Consider the following 19,203-nt stretch of genomic DNA (forward strand, 5'->3'; position numbering starts at 1 on the left):
AACTGGGGCATGTTTTTATTTTATCCATAACACTGAAGGATAGTTTTGTTGGATGTAGAATTCTTGCAGATTTTTTCCCAGCTCTTTGAAAGCTCTTTGAATGTGTAATTCCACTTTCTCCTGGCTTGCATTGTTTCTGAAGAGAAGTCATCCATTAATTGTACTGATGCTCCTCTCTAAGTGATGAGTTCTTTTTCTCTTACTGCTTTCAAGACTTTTTCTTTGGTTTTCAATAGTTTGACTGTAATTGTCTTTTTGTGGTTATCCTACTTAAGGTTTGTTGAACTTCTCGAATGTATATATGGTTTTCCATCACATTTTGAAAGTTTTTGGCCATTATTTTTTAAAATATTTTTTCTGCCCTTTCTGTCATATCTTTCTGAGACTCCTATTACACGTACTTTGGCATGTTTGATATCCCATGGTTCTTTAAGGCTCAGTTCATTTATCTTTCATATTTTTTCTCTGTTTTTCAGATCAGTTATGGAAAGTCTATCTTTGTTGAGTCATATTTTACTTTAAGTTTTTAAACATGGTTTTCTTTAATTCAATGAATATACAATAGCTTTAAAAAATTCTTTGACTACTAAATCTAACATCTGGTGATAGATATAATTTCTGTTGACTGGATTATTTTCCTGAGTATGGCTCACCCCTTCCTGTTTCCTAATGTCTTGCTCTTTTTTAAAATATATACATTTAAAAATAAATGTTTAATTCTCTGGACTTTTTTATGTTTTGCTATGAGATAGTCACTAATAATTTTACTTTAATATTTTCCCAAAAGGAGTATTCAGTTATCTCAATACCATTTCTGAATACTCCATGTTATGCTTTCTGAAATAAAAAAGCATCTTCATCAGTATTGAATTCGTATGCATATTTAGATATAGTCCTCTTGTTATTCTCTTTTACCCCATTTATCCATTTGTTTATATCAGTGCCAGGACTACATTGTTTTAATCACTGTAGCTTTGTATATTTTGCTTAATCTGAAATCATAAGTAACCTCTCATCATTTTCATTTTTTAAAAAATGTTCTGCTTTCATATTCATTTTTTCTAGTGAAAATTAGAATTGAGTAGTCAAGTGCCAGAAAGTGTATGTGGAGTTTTGTGGATATTATTTTAAATGTCCAATTTATTAGAGCAGAATTTGTGAGTTCAAAATAATGATTTTTAAATATTTGTATTTAAGACATTATATATACATTAAAACTTTTATTTTCTATTTTTATTTTATTTCACTTTTACACATTTGTGGCTAAGTTTTTCCTGTCTACATTTTTTTAATATCTTTAGCTGTTAAAATGTTTTTCACTATACATTCTAATTAGTTCTCGATGGAATATAATATTTTTGTGTAATTATCTTATATTTGTTTGCCTTCCTGAATTTTCTTATTTCTAATCTTTTTTCAGATACTTACCTTGCATCTTCTAGTTAAACATTATCTAGAAATAATTATATATATATTTGAAAATGTATGATGTACTATATATTCTTACTTCATAACATTAGCTTGAATCTCTGAAAAAATATCAACTAATACTCTTACTAGCAGACATCCTTCCATTGGTTATGATTTTACTGACAATGTTCTTAGTGCTTAACCACTAGCATTATATTAACTGTTTGTTTAAAATATCAACTATTTATTAATTCTCTCAATTTCTAGTTTACTAGACATTTTAGTCTTCTATTTTTTTGCTTTTAGTATTTATCAAGAATGAATCTTGAATTTTATCAAAGACTGTACACATTAAGAATAATAAAAAGTTTTAAATAAATTTTTATTAATAACTAATAATTTTATTTCATATTTTATAATGTTTAAGAAATCTTTCCTTCCCCGAGAGGCCATGAAAATTTTTTTATATTGTATTCTAAAAGCTTTATATTCTCTTTTCATATTTATGTCTCCTAATTATTTAAAGTTGATTGTTTTTATGTGTTATGAGGTAAGGGTCCTATTTCACTTCAGTCTGTAAGAGTACCCAGTTGTCCCAACACTATTTTTTGAGAAGTCTGTGATTTTCCCATTGATATTCGAAGCTACCGCTGTCCATTTATAAGATGTCCATATATGCAGGGTCTGTTTCTGGGATATCCATTCCATTTTGTTTGCTTCTGTCCAGTTCTTAGGGAGACTACTATTCTGATAACTACTTTAAACCATGTTCTATGCTTGGAGTTCTAAGGATCATTCAAGTGATGTGAACTGGACTACCAATCTGTGCAAGGCTGGCTTCTCTTTCCACCTTTACTCCCCATGGTCAGCTCCCAAGGCAACTCTCTTAGAAATCTACTGGGTGTTCACCCTTCACTAAGGATGTAACTCTTGGAGGGCCAGGCTTTATTAGGGAAAAGATTGTCTATTCTAGTCTTTGCTATGAGAAAACGCTGTATTTATGTACTTTCTTCTGTCTTCTGCTCCTGGACATGCCATGAAAATTGAAATTTAAAAGTTGCTTTGGTGCTAAGCCTCCCTCTTACATTCTCTTAGATGTGTCTTAAAGTCTTTAGTGTCTTGTCAACTTTTCTCTGCTTTAAAGAAGTATTTTAAAATTTTTTAATCCAGATTTTTATTTTTGTTTCAGTGTGCAGGTTGGTTTGGATAAACTTCTCCGTATGAGAAGTACTTTATAAGATTTTCATCAAATTTATTTAAAAAATGGTCAATTCTTTTATGACAAAAGGGAAACATTACACATCATTTGAGTCCCGTGATGATGCTAACTCTAATTATCTCTCTTTGCCTTTAGCCATACCTTCAGAGTGCCATTTTCCTTTTCATTATAAGGTGTCTGGAAATGAAGTATGGAAGAGAAACCATGAGGAAAGATCCAGTTTTCAGGTTAGAAGAACATTAACATATGAATATAATTTAAATATTTAATGTTTATGGCAGTACATTTAACATCCATTTATTAGGACGGATTTACTATCCAACTCTTGACTAGGCCCATTGAACAGCATTATTCTGGGGGAAAAAATAAAAAGAATAGGTTTAGATTGAATGCAGGGATACATAATTTCTAAGTCTTGGGTCTTACTAATTTTTGGCAAGTTGAGCTTTTGTCTTGTGTATCTCTGCGAGCAGTGAGTAAGCACCAAAGCTTGTTTCTCTCCTGCTTATGGCAAGTATAGGTCTCTGAGTAGAAGACATAATAATGAACTGGTGTTCAGCGTAAGTGTGTGAAATGTTTTGAAAAGGCCAGAGAAAGCCAATGATGATGATCATTTATGATGAAATAGCATGGTGATCTGGAGGGCAACAGACTGAAAAGACTAATAAGTCTATATTTGAGAGAAGTTAGAGGGCTAGCTGACAGAGGGGACAGACGTTTTAAAGAGAAGAACTAGCCAAAAAGAATTTCAAGGGACTTGGCTACTGGAAGGATTATTATTGTCCAGGGGAATCTTGCAGGTAGTAAATGAATCATTTATATTCTTTTAAAGCAAAGTATAATAATTTAATGATCAAGGCTTACGTTCTCTCGATAGTTGTACAGCTAGAATTGCATTTTTATATTATTTTATTTTCTCTGTAGAATCTCTCCAAGAAGTAGGGAAAATCGTCCAAATCCAGAAGAGCCTGAAGAAGAAGATGAAGATGTTCAAACTGAAAGAGTGAAAACAGCAAATGCACTCACTTCTGCAAACTTGGAGGAGGTGAAAACAAGTGACTAGACCCTTAACAAAATACTGAGATACTTCACTTGTCCTGTCGAATTGATGAACTGTTAGTTGTTAGACTGAAAATTTGCTTTTGTTTCTGTAATACTTCCACTTATAGGTCATATTCAAATCATTATCTTTTGGAATATTTATCCCGTTTTCACTCTTTCAATTTTCTCTTCTTCAGTTTTTCATGGTTCTTAATCTTAGATCTTCATTTGTCAGTGCAATTTAAGAAGTTCTGTTAATCAACTTTAACAAAATTTCACATCCTTTGCAAGATAAGAAAGAGCAATATAAGAAAGTTGCAATATAAGAAAGAATAAGTAAATTTACACTGTATGACAATCAGTAAGAAATGAACTAGACATGGAGTTAGTGCAAAGGGCAAGGTAGATTCTCAGTCAGCGTAATATGCAGGGAATGTACTTGATTAGGAATCAGTTTTATAAATAGTTGATAAAGTAGTCTTTATTCATGACCATACATTTGGGTACTCATAGCCTAGGAAACAAAAGGTAAAATGTGAGTGCACAAAATATGTGAAATCTAACAGGAAAATCATGCTTTGCCATGTTTTCCAGAAACCAGTCATAATGGCCAGCTGTTTACACAAGGAATATAAAGGGAAAAAGAAAAGTTGCTTTTTGACAAGAAAGAAGAAAATAGCCATTAGGAATGTTTCCTTCTGTGTTAACAAAGGTTTGGATAATGTTCCCTTTATTAGAATGTTTCATATTCTCTAGGTCTGGGACTCTGAAAGGGATCATTTTTCATCCTTTGAGATCTCTCATTTATTTTGGTTAACATGTAATTATAAAAACACTTGACATGTCAGCCGAAAAACCTATTCTACTTTAATTACCTATCCCAAGTCAAATGACAGGAAATGTGATCTTGGATCAGGAAGACCAAATTATTCTACTGTAAATCTAAAGACTTTCCATTAACATTGCAATATAGAAAATTACAAAGGTACTGTTTGAAAAGGTAGTGTTATTTTGTTTCAAATTGTTACTGAGCTAAATGATTTTAGGTTAGTGAATTTTTAAAGTGCAGATATCGATGGTAGGTCTTTTTTCCAGGTGAAGTTTTGGGGTTGCTGGGACACAATGGAGCTGGTAAAAGTACTTCTATTAAAATGATAACTGGAGACACAAAGCCCACTGCTGGAGTGGTATGTGACATGTGAAGGGACCAAGCTCATCGCCAAGGGAAATTTCATTTTGAGTATCAATAGCATCCTTAAATTATTCCTATCAGTAAATGATTTTTAAAAAAAAATGAATAAATTGATGAAAGAAATTATAGATATCCCTTGCATGCTCAGAAAACATTGCAGCTTAATGGGCACCATTATCTCCTTTAGAAGTAGAAGGAGGAAAAGCCAGATGTGGATCAAAAGCCAGATGTGGATCTGACACTTGTTGTTCCATGCAGGTGGTTTCACAAGGCTGCACAGCATCACTGGGGAAACAGAAAGATGACATTCCCACGTTTTTGGGGTACTGTCCCCAGGAGAACTCATTGTGGCCCAATCTTACAGTGAAAGACCATCTGGAGTTGTATGCGGCAGTGAAGGGATTGGGCAAAGACGATGCTGCTCTTAGTATTTCAAGGTACAGAGAGAAGCCTCACTCTCACTGTGTAACTGGAGGAAGGGATAAATATATTATTTCCTCATTAACAATGGAAAGGAGGTCATAAACAGCATCTTTAAATTATCATGCCAATAAAATGATTGAAAATCTGAATAAGAACCAAATGATAAGATTTAGTGTTTGTGACAATGTTAATGGTCCTTCAGTGTACCCTTTTTAGATTGATAGTGCCAGGATTTTCTGTGTTGTTTTCAGTAGGGACACGTGCTTCGTGTATAATCACAGTGTTTTTTTGTCAGGTTGGTGGGTGCGCTCCAGCTGCAGGACCAGCAGAAGCGGCCGGTGAAGGCCTTGTCGGAGGGAATAAAGAGAAAGGTAGGGCCGGGGCCCGGGCTTCCTCCGCGCCCCCCGCGGGTCGGTGCCAGACGCGCTGTTCCTCTGGTTGCAGCTGTGCTTCGCGCTGAGCATCCTGGGCAACCCGCCGGTGGTGCTGCTGGACGAACCGTCCACCGGGATGGACCCCGAGGGGCAGCAGCGGATGTGGTGAGGAGAGTTGTAAGACGTGTCAGGGTCAATAGTATGAGTCTACAGTTAATTGTTTGTTGACGTTTGCTCAATTCGTCTTTGAGGCTCACATCCTCTATTATTTAATTCTGTGAAATTCAATATAGTTTTCAAAATTCTTCAAGGAAAGAAAAATAGGCATGTTAAGAAGCAAATGAACTCTTGAATGTATTTGATTGGATTTTCTTTGTCTTCTCCCTGCCCCTCTCTCTTCTTCTATTTTATTTTCAGTTATTAAAAATCCTACAATGTAGTGTTTCTCTATACTTCAACTTTTTTTAAACAAATATTATTTTATTCACTATTTACCAATCTTCTACTTTTGATTTTATGAAGCCAGTTAATGTACTAATGTAATTGCATAATGCAACAATTTTTATTCTTTCTCTCTAGAGCAAAGATTTCTTTCTTGTGTAACCTAATATAAAATTTTCTATTTAAGCTTCACACTTATCCCCATTGATCTATTTTTCCAAATTGCTTTCTAAATGCAAACAATCCTTTACTTTATCTTTAGGCAGGCAATTCAGACCATTGTTAAAAACACGGGGAGAGGCGCCCTCCTGACCACCCATCACATGGCAGAGGCCGAGGCTGTGTGTGACCGTGTGGCCATCATGGTGTCCGGAAGGCTGAGGTGGGTGCCTGTGTAGCACCAGCAGTTGACCCCCAAGTTCTTGTAGAGAGAATTTCAGTTCACTGTAAAGAGCTAGTGCTGTTTAGCTCCTGGATTTATGATCAAACACCTTTCTCCACATTTGTAATTGAGGAAGAAATTAAGTGACAAGTATTTTTTCTTTCAACTCTTCTTTCTCATCTCTGGACTAGGTGTATCGGTTCCATTCAACATCTGAAAAGCAAATTTGGCAAAGATTATTTACTAGAAGTAAAAATAAAGGAACCCACTCAGACAGAGCTTCTCCACACAGAGATTCTGAAGCTTTTCCCACAGGCTGCTCGGCAGGAGAGGTAAAGGACATTTTTTGCTTGTGTGACAAGTACAAGGATTTTCCAGCACACACACATTATTTAGTCTTGAACTAGTCTGGACAGGAAGAGAAAGGCTGAGCTGGCTTACTACAAAACAAGATTTGGTATGTATAGAAAAAAGGCAGCATTTGGAAAGTTATTTTCAATGAGTGTTTTATACCTCAGAAAAGATGGATGGAGTGTGTATGTGTGTGTGTAAGTGGTGGAATAGCTTAGAGGTTAGGAACAAAGTGCAAACTTAACCATGAATTTAATGTTTTTTTTAATAGACAATAAAATTATGCATCAACCTATAGCATTTTATCAAATATAAAATTGCATCAAGTGCTCAATAACCCAGATGTACATACTTGAGAAGGATTGACTCTATCCTAAATTAATTGAATATAAATCATTTATCCTCTCTGTGGTTCTTTCAGATTTGTGGTCATCTGAATTACAAGCAAGGATAACCCAACCCATGTGACTAGCAGAATGAGGTTAAATTTAATTGAAAGATATACAGGATTTTCTTATATACTACTTCTATTTATTTTTAAAAATAATACATATTGAGCACTTACTGTGTGCCAGAGACTATATATGGAGTAGTCCATAACTAGACAAAGTTGTTATGGTGCTTGCAGCCTTTTAGGGGCAAGAATATTAAGCAAACGAAGATACGAATAAATGAGGAAATGACATTATGGTAGGACTTTAAGACTAAGTAGGGTTTGGTCAACTCGAGAAAGGGGATGAGCCACTCTTTTTAGAAAAAAGAATGTATAAAGAATTTAAGTCAAGAATGAACTTTATACATGCAAAAGATGGAAAGAAAGCTCATATAGTTGGTGCGTAGAGGGATATCCAGGGACATGTAGGCCTGCTGCTCAGAGGAAGAGTGAAGGATCATTGAGAGACCCGGCCTGGCAATAAACCAAGCAGCTCAATTTTACCATATGGGACACCACTAAGCTAGGAGAAGGGGTGAGGTCGCAAAGGAGATGGAAAGGGGAGACGGTCTAGGCTGGACCCCAGGAACTCTTAGTATTCAGATTGGATCGAAGAAGAAAAGCTGGTGGGGGGAATTACCAGCACCATAGCAACAGCCGTAATGACAAATACCGAAGTGCGTAAAGAACACCACTGTCCAATAGAATATCTGCGATGACGAAATGTTTACATCCATGCTGTCTAATACAGTGCCCACAGATGGCTACTGAGCCCTACAAAATTGATTTCGTAATTTTATTTTAATTAATTGACATAGCCACATGTAGCTAGTAGCAAATATATTAAACAGAGCAGGTCTAGAGAGTCAGAAGGAAAGTTGTAAAAGTGGTTATCTTAGAAGCTGAGAGGGGAAGGGTGGGGGAAGGAGGGGGAGAGACTTTTAAGAGGGATGTGTACAATTTTATTTAATGCTTTCAAGAAGTCTAAGAAGAAGGAAGGACGAAAGAGTGTTCATTGATTGTGCAGCATGGAGGTTGCGGATGAACATTTTTCGGGAGGGCAGAGCTGGTGGGCAAGAAAGAACTTTTTCAATAGGAAAGAGTTCAACAGGTTTTAATTCTTATGAGATTAAAATACAGCAGAGGGGAAAATTTGATAGCCAAATTTATGTTCCATGGAGCATGTTGAAGGATGTTGAAGGCTTTTGAGAGTAAGAAATATGTTAGCACAGTTAGAAAGGTAGCACAGGCTGAGTATGAAAGATTCTTTATGAAAACAGTTTTTCAGAATTTGTCTTGAATACTAAATTAGGGACAAGCAGATTTTTGTTGTTATCAAATTTTTATGACTTAAGTTATTTGGCTCGGATTCATGTTCTATCAAGTCAAACTTGCCTTTTTATTTTAAAAAAACTTTGAAAAATTCTTTTATTTTGACTGTTAATTTCTCCCCAATATAATAACACTGAAACACACTGATAAAACTCTTCCCTCCTCCCAGGTATTCCTCCATGATGGCATATAAATTACCTGTGGAAGATGTTCACCCTCTGTCTCAGGCCTTTTTCAAATTAGAGGCAGGTAAGTTTAGACATGGATTTGAGGTTGCTGTTTATGTTGATGCCTTAAAAACACTTTTGGTGAAACATATGTAAGCCAGTAATGTCAGTCCCTTTAAATGCAGTGAAACAGACCTTCGACCTGGAAGAATACAGCCTCTCTCAAGCTACCTTGGAACAGGTTAGTTTTCTTTAAACTAGCGAGCACCATCCAGGTAACCTTTATGTACATTTCTCTGTGCATTCATCTTTCGGATGAAACAAACACCCTGACATTTTTGTTTCCTTATTTATTTTCTCCTACTTAGGTATTCTTAGAACTCTCTAAAGAGCAGGAGATGGGAAATTTTGATGATGAAGTTGATACAACAGTTAAATGGAAACTCCTCCCACAGGAAGAGCCTTAAAATCCCAAACCTCCTAACTTTAGATTTTAAGTCTTACTACATTAATTTCCATAATTCTAGAAGAATATTTCATATTACTACAGTCAACAAAATGAAACATTTAGTAGTTTAAACATTCAATAATGATTAAGATTTTAAATGGTTTTTCAAAATTTTTAATGGAGAAGAAAAGTTATAGGTAAAATTAACATAAACACTATATTGATCACTAATCTATTTTAATTAATTAATATTAATTTGCTTAATATTCAAAAATTACATAATATTAGACTAGTGTTTTATTTTTATCAGTAAGGCTGAAGGCTGAGCACATTTTACAAATGAAAGATTGTAGGTTTTTTTTTTTACCTAGACTCTAATTATATCAGTTATTTTAAGTATTATTTATTAAAGTACCCATTTAATGTGACATTGACTATAGGAAGATCTAATAAGTTAATGACTAAAGTTATGCAGTGTTATATAACATACATTAGATATTCTAATTATAAAATAAATTCATGGACATGTAGCATTATATGGATGAGGATAATAGTAATCTGTAATAAAACACCACAGTAAGTATTATTTTGGCCTACCTGAATTCAGTGTGCTTTTTATGAGTACTTTTTCAAAGCTGACATCAGTGAGCATAGTAACTTTCTCTATTTTTTCGCCTCACATCATGAACATTTCCCATGTCATTTTAACACTTTTGTGTTATATAATGGCTGCATTGCATTTCCTTGGTGTACTATCATGGGTTTTACTTAAACTTTTTACTATTTTTTTTTCTGACATTTTTTGTCATATGCAAGTTTATCTCATAAATAAAGCTGCATTGAACTTCTCAAGTCTTCTTTATTATAGTTTTAAGGTAAGTTGTTTAGCTATCAACCATGAAATTTATGGAGCTTTGTTCTCTGACCTGTAGAAATGTCAGTGCCCATCCTGAGCTTCTGAAAAACCCCACAGGAACTATAATCTCATGCTTCTCCCTGACTCTGGCTCCCCTCTGTGGTTCGTGTCAGTTCTTTTACCTCTACCTTGACATTGACTTAAAGGTAGGACTTGGTTCTCACTTTGATTCCTACAAATAGCTATTTTCATGGGTAATTTTTAAAAGAGGAAAATTCTCTTTACTTGGAAGAATGCTTAAAATGTGAGTAAAAAATTGACATATATTTCATATGAAGCCAAATATCATTTCAGGTACATTATCTGTTTTCTCATGAATAGAGCATGCCCTGAAGACTTAAAGAACTAACTTGATGTTATCCTTAGTAGCCCTCGAAATACTGAATAAATTTATATAACAAGACCATCAATGAACAGAAATGAAAATAAAAAATAGCTTACATTTACAATTCCACATTAATACAGATTAATTAATGCAGGTGCAGGCAGAAGTGGGGTGGGAGGATATTAGGGAGAGGGAGAAAATCTACAGAGAACCCAAACTTAAGGTTAAAAAAAAAATTATAGTTAGTGCTTCATTATTCAGGATTTGGATTATTTGATTTCCGATTACCTTAGCAACATTTATGTGTTCACCACTCCATCCTAGCTCAAAAAATAGATGCCAGTTGAATAGTGAGATCGTTGTCTTTCCCATATCCTTAGGTAAGGACAGAGGGAAAAGTCTGGGGACTGGTCTACCTCAGAAAAATAGGTAAAGCAGAAGGAACTGCTATGATTGAAACTGGGTATGAGGGGCTTTAGAACCTGGTGTCCCTAGCAGAGGGCCCACAACCATTGACAGTTGCAGTTGAATCAACTCCTGTTGTCTGGATAATTATGTCCTTGGTCTCTGATGCACATTAATTATGTTTTATCAGCCAGTAGACAACCACGAATTGCCCATCTACTAAACACATGGCATCTGTTAGGTGTTTTTGTTTTTGTTTTTGTTTTTTGACTACAAGGAATAGATGATAAAGTCAGGCTAGCTCAAGTGTGGAGTCTTTAGAGTAAGGACACATAGTTAGAAAAGAAACAAGAATCTAAGAAGAGAGATGGCTTTAGGGTTTACTCAGCCATTATCTCCTCTTGAAGCGTGATCTTCAGCCGTGTAATTCTAGGAAACAGCAACAGAATCCCTTGGATTGCTACCCTGGTGGGCCTATACGGATCTCTTGTCTTGATGCACTTCTGTGCTCTGCTGCTTTTCCTACCATGACAAACTTCTCCTCTCTCTTCTCTGTAAGGCACTTACTCTTCCTTCAGCCATATGCTTACTCATAGATTTTACTCCTGAGAAAGTTGACTTCTTTCTGGTTCCATTGGCATTGCAGCCTGTCTCTGTGCATTCTTTTCATTTCAGCCACTGCTGCAAACTGCCAGCTTCTTTCAACCTATTCTAGTTTAAATTCCTTAACATAAGCCACCTCGGTTCATATCGCTTTGCTCAGAGCTTTCCTTTTGAAGACATCTAAATGGCCACCATCCCAGGCAATGAAATGATGTAGTTGGGTTAAGGTGCAATTAATTGTAAATTAGAGAATGAAAGATACAATCTTTCCTACCCAACGAACAGCCTAGTCTGTGAATTTTGCTTCTGGAAGGGGTATGGGGAGAATATTTACTCTCAGAAGGGGCTTTTGTGATGGCAGACATCATGATTGACATATCTCGTATATCCCACTCCACGACACTCATGTCTCTGTGTCATGTCCTCTTTCCTGTATGTGTCATACCAATACTATTTTGGCCTAACATGATCCAGCTGTCACATACACACTGAAGATCCACTTACTCTTTCCTCCATGTGGATGGAGAAAACAGTTTGCAGCTGCTGTGTTATGAAATACTGACCTTCTCAGCAAATATAATATTCTGCAATGAAACACAAATCGAACCATCATTCCCACTCGATATACAGCAATGGCAATAATGAAAAATAACTCTTCTTCAAGGAAAGTGAAAGGAAATTTCCACTCCTTGATTTCAAGAGCAGGCTAGGGTGAGATAGTATCATATATTAATTTCTGTCTGGTCCAGTAAATATATTGCCTCTGTTGTGTATATATGTATATGTATGTATGTGTATATATGTATATGTATGTATGTGTAAATATGGATAATCAAGTTGAAAAGAGTGGTTACCCTAGGGAGGGAGGTAGACAATCAAAGAGAACTTTCGTTTTATCTGCAATGTTCTGATTTTCTTTAAAAGAAAACTCCATTATGTATTAATTGCATAATTATAACCAATAAAGAAATATACTTATGATTTCGTATATGAGACATTTTCTATCCATGGATAACCACACCTGTCTGGTTGCTTTAGTTTAATGGTTCTCACCTGGGGGCAATCGGTCCCCCTTCCTAGGGATGTTTGACATTATCTGGAGATGTTTTTGGTTATCTCAATTTGGAGTTATTACTAGTATCTAGTGGGTAGAAGCTAGGGATACTGCTAAGCATTCTACAGTCCACAGGACAGCCCCCTACAACAAAGAATTATCCTGCTCAAAATGTCAGTGGTGCCCGTATTGTGACACCCTGATTAGAGCACATCCTCTAAGCTTTGATTACTCAACATCTATCATTTGAGATTATCTCACATCCCTACTGTGATCTCAAGGACTTTTTTTTAATGAGTCTTTTCTTCTAGGTCCTCTTGGCTCGGCCAGTGAAGAAAGTGATAGTTTTAGGGTTTGCTTTATATTTGTGATAGATTATCTCAATTGGTCAAAAAGAGGAGTTCAGGAAAAACTAATGCCTTCCACTTTCCACAGATGTTCTCATTCCTGTCAAACGGGGATTTACCTTGATCTAAAATAGATGCAGCAAGGTTTTGTGGTTTCTTCTGATGTAACTATTTGGCAGTGGACACTGTCAGCTATCAGATAAAAGAACTTCCTCTAATAGATTTTTTAGCTGCCTTGACTAGGACATTTTGGACTTAAACTTCGTAGATTTCCTACTTCTATAAATTAAAATTGTATAAATTAAAATTGTAAATCTCTGCTCTCTTTCATTCTTTACACCCTTAAAATTGTTGCTTTGCAGTTGTTGCCCATAGCCTCATCATCTTTAGCCACAGGGTACGACTACCAAAGAAACACAGGTTTAGAGAAGGCAGAATATTCTCAATGCTTTCCAGCCATGATGTCTTAACGAATTGCAAAATCTCCACAATCTTGGTGATTTCTTATTTCTAAATCACTATTCCTGGTAGTAATTTCTGTGTTCTTTGAGTTTCTCTGGTTGCTAGAAATAGGCTCACCTGAGCTAACCCAGGAAATGAGAGGCTTGTTGTAATCCCTGGCATATCTGAGAATAAAGATAGGACTGAAAGAGACGGCTTGAAGGTCCATGTGGATTCAAGAGAGCCACAGGAATCTTCATAACCAGAGATCGTGAAACTTCGGCAGAGTACTCCACCAGCAATAGACTCAGCTTTTTGCTCGCTGTGCTCATCATTATAGTCTTACTTCTTCCCTCAGTTAAATGCCTGCAGCACCCACTGTTTCGTACATCTTTTCTCTGCCTACTCCTTCTGCTTACTTAAAGCTTTTGTTTACTTCTGGCTTTAACGTACCCCATAGCCTACATTGTCCCTCTGCCTCATTGCCCCTCTCTCTGCATATTTTTGCATCCTTTGTATTTCTCAGTTTAGTTTTTCCGAGAGCCAAAGCTTGTGATTGGCTTTCTCTCTCTTTCAACTGAGCTTTTTATAGGCCGAATGTGCATATGGTCTTGTTTCCATGGTAAAAATTATGGTCAGCCTTACAGTAACGACAGCCTGGGCCTTCATCCCTCAGGAGGGCAGTTTCTTACGAAGCAGCTATGAAGCTAGTAAACACCATGCTCGTCAAAGTCAATAAAACCTATATATAACCCATGGAGTTCATGTCTTTTAACACACATCCTCCTCTTACTGCAAATACATGAAGTTCTGGATAAAATGTCACAAAATCACTTCAATACCACCAAAGCAGCTTCAGCTTGCATTGTGTTGTGACCCAGCATGATACTGATCTTGAATATAAATCCCAAAGGCTGAGATTGGGATTTGTGTGCCTACATGTGGGTCAGAGAAGGGATCTAAAGTCAGTGAGAAATGAGGACTTCGAACCATGAGTGCTACATAAAGCCAGCTTCTAATTCAGGCAGCCCAGGCTAGGACTGTGGATATGATATGCAGTGTCCGCTACCTAGAAAAGCTGTCTCGGACACTGGACTTCAAAAGAGTCTGAGCTATACTCATGAGGTGAGGAGTAGAACTTACACTAATTTAACATCATTCAGGAATCACTCAAAAAGTCAGCCTATATCATCAAACAGATAAGAGGTGATAAGTGTCAGTGAGGATATGGAGAAAGGGGAACTCTTGTGCAGTGTTATGGGAACACAAATTGGTACATATTGAAAACAGTATGGAGGGTCCTCAAAAAAACAAATATAGAACTACCATGTGATCCAGCAACCCCACTACTGGGTATATCTCTCAAAAAAGTGAAAGCAGGATACTGAAAAGGTATCTGTACTCCAATGTTCATTTTAGCTTTATTCATAGTAGCTAAGATGTGAAAATAACCTGTGTCCTTTGGTAGATGAATGGGTAAAGATAGACTATATACATTTTATATATATACATATATATACTGGAATATTATTCAGCCATGAGAAAGAAGGAAATCCTGCCATTTGTGACAGCATGATGGGCCTTGAGGGCATTATGCTAAGTGAAATAAGTTAGCAAAAGATATGCTGTATGATATCACTTATATATGGAATATGAAAAAGACAAATTCACGAAGACAAAGAGTAAGATGGTGTTTACCAAGGCCAGCGGGTGGAGGAAATGGAGAGATGTCGGTCAGAGGGCATGAAATTCCAGTCATAAGGTGAATAAATCCTAGGGATCTAAGGTACAGCATGGTGATTATAATTAATAATATTGTATTACATACTTGAAAGTTTCTAAGAGTAAATCTTAAATGTTCTCACCACAAAAATGATAATTATGTGACATGATGGCAGGGTTAGCTAAGGACATGGTGGTTATCATTTTGCAACATGTAAATGTATCAAGTGAGAGTCATATACCTCAAACTTACATGCCATTTAATGTCAATTATATGTCAATAAAGCTGGAAAAAAATTAGCCTAAAAGTGACCCATGGGACACTTAGGAGATGAGGAGGTCAGGGAAGCAGCAATGTCTATGCAAAATGTAGCTGGTTTTGGTAGTGTCAGGAGAACCAGCTGCCATGGAAGCCATCTTGAGAGCAGTCACAAGCAGCAGTGAGATGATAGGTTTGGTGGAGGCAGAGGTCATGTGCAGTTGCTAACTTACAGATCTTCGCAACGTGCAGTGTGTGAAACAGAGCAGCGCAGAATCTCGATGGGATGGATACAGAAGCATGTGCCTGAGAAGATCTAGCAGATTGCTCTGGCTTACATATAAAATACTGGTGGTTGCAAATAAAATGAATGGGCATTTATTGCCCAGAAATTCTCAGTGTCTCAATCCATTTGATTTTTTTCAATTATGGTAAAATATAAAATAAAATTTGCTTGACATAAACTAGGCACAAATATTGTATTAATATGAACTCATATGAAATATCTAGAATAGGGAAATTCATGGTGACAGAGAGTGGATTAGAGATCACCACGGTCAAAGGGAAGGAGTAAATGGGGAAGTTATTGCTTAATGCTTACACATTTCCTCTTTAGGGGAAGGGGAAGGATTTGGAACTCGATAGTGATGATGGTTGTGTAATATTGTGAATGTCATGAATTGTCACCGAATTGTACACTTAAAATGGTTAAAATGGCAAGTTTGGTCTATTTAATTTTTGAAAATATAATTTTAAATAGTTCTGACATAATACATATTCTCTGTAAAAAAATTATACAATTTATACAGGTAGAAGATTTTTCTTGCATAAATAATACATTTTTCTATCATATATACACATAGGATAACGTTATTATATCTACTGTTTTATAATTGTCTTATTTAGCAACATAATATGATATTATACCTTTCCTGTTTATTATAGATTTATGTTATTTTTGTAGTGTCTATGCATTATATCAATGTTTGAATGTACTAAAAAATTTTATTTGAAAATCAATTGCAAGATATATAGGTTGTTTCTGAATTTCCCTGTTGTAAGTGGTGCTGCAGCTAAGAATGTCGTGTGTAGACCTCTGGCAATTATTCACTTGGAATACATTCCTAGAATGCCTGAGTCAGAGGCTCTGTGTGTGTCTAAGCTTCCAGCTTTTGCCTGTACATTCCTGCCCGTTCCCTGACTTTATGACAGGTGGCTCCTCTGAAGCAGAAATTTCCCAAGAAAACAAGGAATTCGAAACTGCTAGCAGTGATGACAAGTGAAGTGCTATTTCTATAATGCCCATACTATTTACTAAAACAAACAAACGAAAAGATGTCAGAGGTAGAACTAAGAGAGGTCTCAGACTCTTATTGTAACCCCCACTAATTTTGTTTGCATCCCAAACAATTATTTACCGAAGGAAGACGCCAGGCGCCAGCTGTATCTCCAATCTGTGAGCAATGTGATTGGTGGAAGGTGAAGTGGAATCTGAAAGCACTGATGATGTTCGCCCTCTCGTTGGAGAGGCCTGAAAGCATGCTCAAGCTAAGGGAAGGCCTGTTCTCTCACTGAACAGGTGCAAGGGGTTAGGCCGATGGAGAAAATGCTCAGCCAAATGCTCATTCTACCAAGCACTGCCATACTGTTCTCTTTGTCCCCACACCGACCCCCTTCCCCGCCCCAACCCCGCCCCCTGCTGCAAGCTTGAGAATGATGTGGCTGGAAAAAAAATACTAGAAAGGACTTTGGATACTCAGCTAAAGCCATCCTTTGGCTGTGGTAGCAATTTGAAGAGGGCCTTTATTCTGAAGAATCTTGTATTTACTCATTTTACAGAGAGAAAGGGTTAGCTTACCCCTCACCCCCAAAAAATAGGAAGAAAAGAAAAAGAAAAGCAATTTAAAAAAAAGAAAGCATTGGCTTTTGCTGCTGGACTGGCGAGAGAGACCTGCCCACATCAGGAACAGTTATGCTCTCACATTAATGAAAAGATTGGTAATGTCAAAAAAAGAAACAAACAACAAAAAAAAAACAACAGGGCACCTGTGGCCAAGAACCTACCTTGAGAACTATGTTAAATAAAATAAGTGATGAGATCATTGCAGTAAATGAACTTCTAAATAAACTGGACTTAGAAATTCAGTATCAAGAACAAACTCCATTCACCCAAGGAACTCTGTGAATTGCTTGAAGATTATAAGGATTTGGAACATTTCAAAACAAAATGTCCTCCCATTTGCTCCAAGTAACAGTAACCCAGAGGTTTTTTTTTTAAGAGATCAGATCTTGACCCTGAAGAACCAGTCAAGTTTGAGGAACTTGTACCCACAAAGAAATACTTACATGCCATTTATAACTTCTAATGAGTTCAGTGGTATTTCTGCGTATTTGAAATCTCAGGTAACCTGTTGTCAAATTAATGGTGTTATTAAAGAAATCAACAAGGCAGTAGTTAGTAAGCATAAGACTACTAGCGTAGACTCAAAAAGTCTATGTGTTTTATGGCCAGGAATCTTTACCACAGATATATTGATGAAGAAATCAAGAATAGCAAAAGTCTATATTTTATAGAAGCAGACCAAAAAATTTCACAGCTGTGAAAATTGACAAGAGATTTCATGCAATACTGAATGTTTTATGACACTGCAGAAAGCTCTCAGAGATTTGATGGGGAGAATTACCTAGTAGGTTATAATCTGTGGCCCTTGTAGCTTTTAAACCACCAACAGTGAGGTTTAGCTTTAGAAGCTATCCCTATAATTTCCATATATATAACTGCTTTAGCTTTTTCATTTTATTTTTCTTGTTTCATATAAAACTTTTTTGATAAAGCATATATATTGTAAAATTTACTTCAGCAAATATTTAACCACCTACTATATAATTCTCTTTGCTAGGCGCATAATGAAAATAAAAAATGTTCATTCTAATTTTTGTGTTTAGTGGACAATGCTACAAACTCCACTAAGATGAGTCCCTGTGGTGATGCGAGAAAAAAGGTCAAGAAGATAGATAAGGTCAAGGATATCCAGGCCCTTTGGAATTAAAAGTCATTAGTGCTTAAATTCCATCCATGGCATTTGAGTCTAGAGGCAGACTTCTTAGAAGTTGGCTTTGGAGGCAGCTTATTCATCTGATTATTCTGCTTTTCCATGTCATTAAGGAACAGCTAACATGAAATGCATTTAGTATAAGCCAATCTGTAAACTTCAACCTGTAATGAAATTATAATGAAAAGATATTGTGATGAAAAAGATGATAACATGAGTGAACAGGTTGGTAGTGGTCATGGAAAATGGGTGCTTGGAGTGTAAGAACTTAGCCATGTTTCTCTTCCACACCTGGGGAGAAACTGTTAGGTCTATATTATGTCTGTGCTATCAGCTTGGGAGGTTTATTTCTGTAGCAGAGAAAAAAGAGTGTCACCATACCCTGTTGCCTGGATAACAGCATCACTGTGGTGACCATACAGTTCATTATGAAACTGAAAAAAAAAAACAGTTGACCTAATCAGTTGCTAAGAAAGACTACAAACAACCAACCACCATGCCGGGCAACCTAGACATCTAGTATATGGGCTGTTTATGAAAAAAAATCATTGTCCAGGTGAGGAGAATTAGTTTACAGAAAGATCAAACCTAAATAGAATAATCAGCAAAGTTCTCTAAAGAAAGAAACACAGTTAATTCTAGAAACAGAGAAGACCTTATAAATACTATTTAAAATTCTGTATTGGTCACATTTGGAAGTGTTTACTGAGGTTACAGCAATTTCCCCTTTTCTGGGGACAGCTTTATCTCCTTTTGGCAAGCTCACAGGGGTGGGCCTCTAGCAACTGCACCCATGTCATGTGACTCCAAACTGGGGATAACAAGGATTGGATCTGGAGCAGTGCCAATGCCAGGCAGGGTTCAT

At 36.3% G+C, this 19,203-nt stretch overlaps 1 protein-coding gene, 1 long non-coding RNA gene and 1 pseudogene across 3 annotated transcripts in view; 2 read left to right on the forward strand and 1 right to left on the reverse strand.

The window, feature by feature from the left end:
* ABCA10 (ATP binding cassette subfamily A member 10) overlaps nt 1–10,004 on the forward strand; it is a 51,261-nt gene extending 41,257 nt beyond the window's left edge. Inside the window, exons 28-39 of one of the 2 annotated variants that reach the window (XM_039859307.1) lie at nt 2,765–2,856; nt 3,554–3,674; nt 4,265–4,382; nt 4,766–4,857; nt 5,121–5,299; nt 5,581–5,656; nt 5,730–5,824; nt 6,363–6,482; nt 6,674–6,814; nt 8,768–8,847; nt 8,951–9,006; nt 9,134–10,004. In XM_039859307.1, the coding sequence (XP_039715241.1) occupies nt 2,765–2,856; nt 3,554–3,674; nt 4,265–4,382; nt 4,766–4,857; nt 5,121–5,299; nt 5,581–5,656; nt 5,730–5,824; nt 6,363–6,482; nt 6,674–6,814; nt 8,768–8,847; nt 8,951–9,006; nt 9,134–9,232 (1,269 nt within the window). In that variant the 3' untranslated portion in view covers nt 9,233–10,004. The remainder of the gene's footprint in view (nt 1–2,764; nt 2,857–3,553; nt 3,675–4,264; nt 4,383–4,765; nt 4,858–5,120; nt 5,300–5,580; nt 5,657–5,729; nt 5,825–6,362; nt 6,483–6,673; nt 6,815–8,767; nt 8,848–8,950; nt 9,007–9,133) is intronic. The other variant, XM_039859308.1, reaches the window with a different exon arrangement.
* Nucleotides 6,446–16,953, reverse strand: LOC120600064 (uncharacterized). Its single transcript, XR_005652078.1, has 3 exons — nt 16,704–16,953; nt 15,003–15,077; nt 6,446–6,695 (listed from the first exon to the last, which is right to left on the reverse strand). It is a non-coding gene; the product is annotated as an uncharacterized LOC120600064 (long non-coding RNA).
* Nucleotides 16,954–16,998: 45 nt separating this feature from the next.
* Nucleotides 16,999–18,086, forward strand: LOC120600363 (spindle and kinetochore-associated protein 1-like; annotated as a pseudogene).
* The last annotated feature ends 1,117 nt before the right edge of the window (nt 18,087–19,203 follow it).

Source organism: Pteropus medius, unplaced genomic scaffold (genome assembly GCF_902729225.1).
Source record: "Pteropus medius unplaced genomic scaffold, Ma_sr-lr_union100, whole genome shotgun sequence".
Taxonomy (NCBI): Eukaryota; Metazoa; Chordata; class Mammalia; order Chiroptera; family Pteropodidae; genus Pteropus; species Pteropus medius.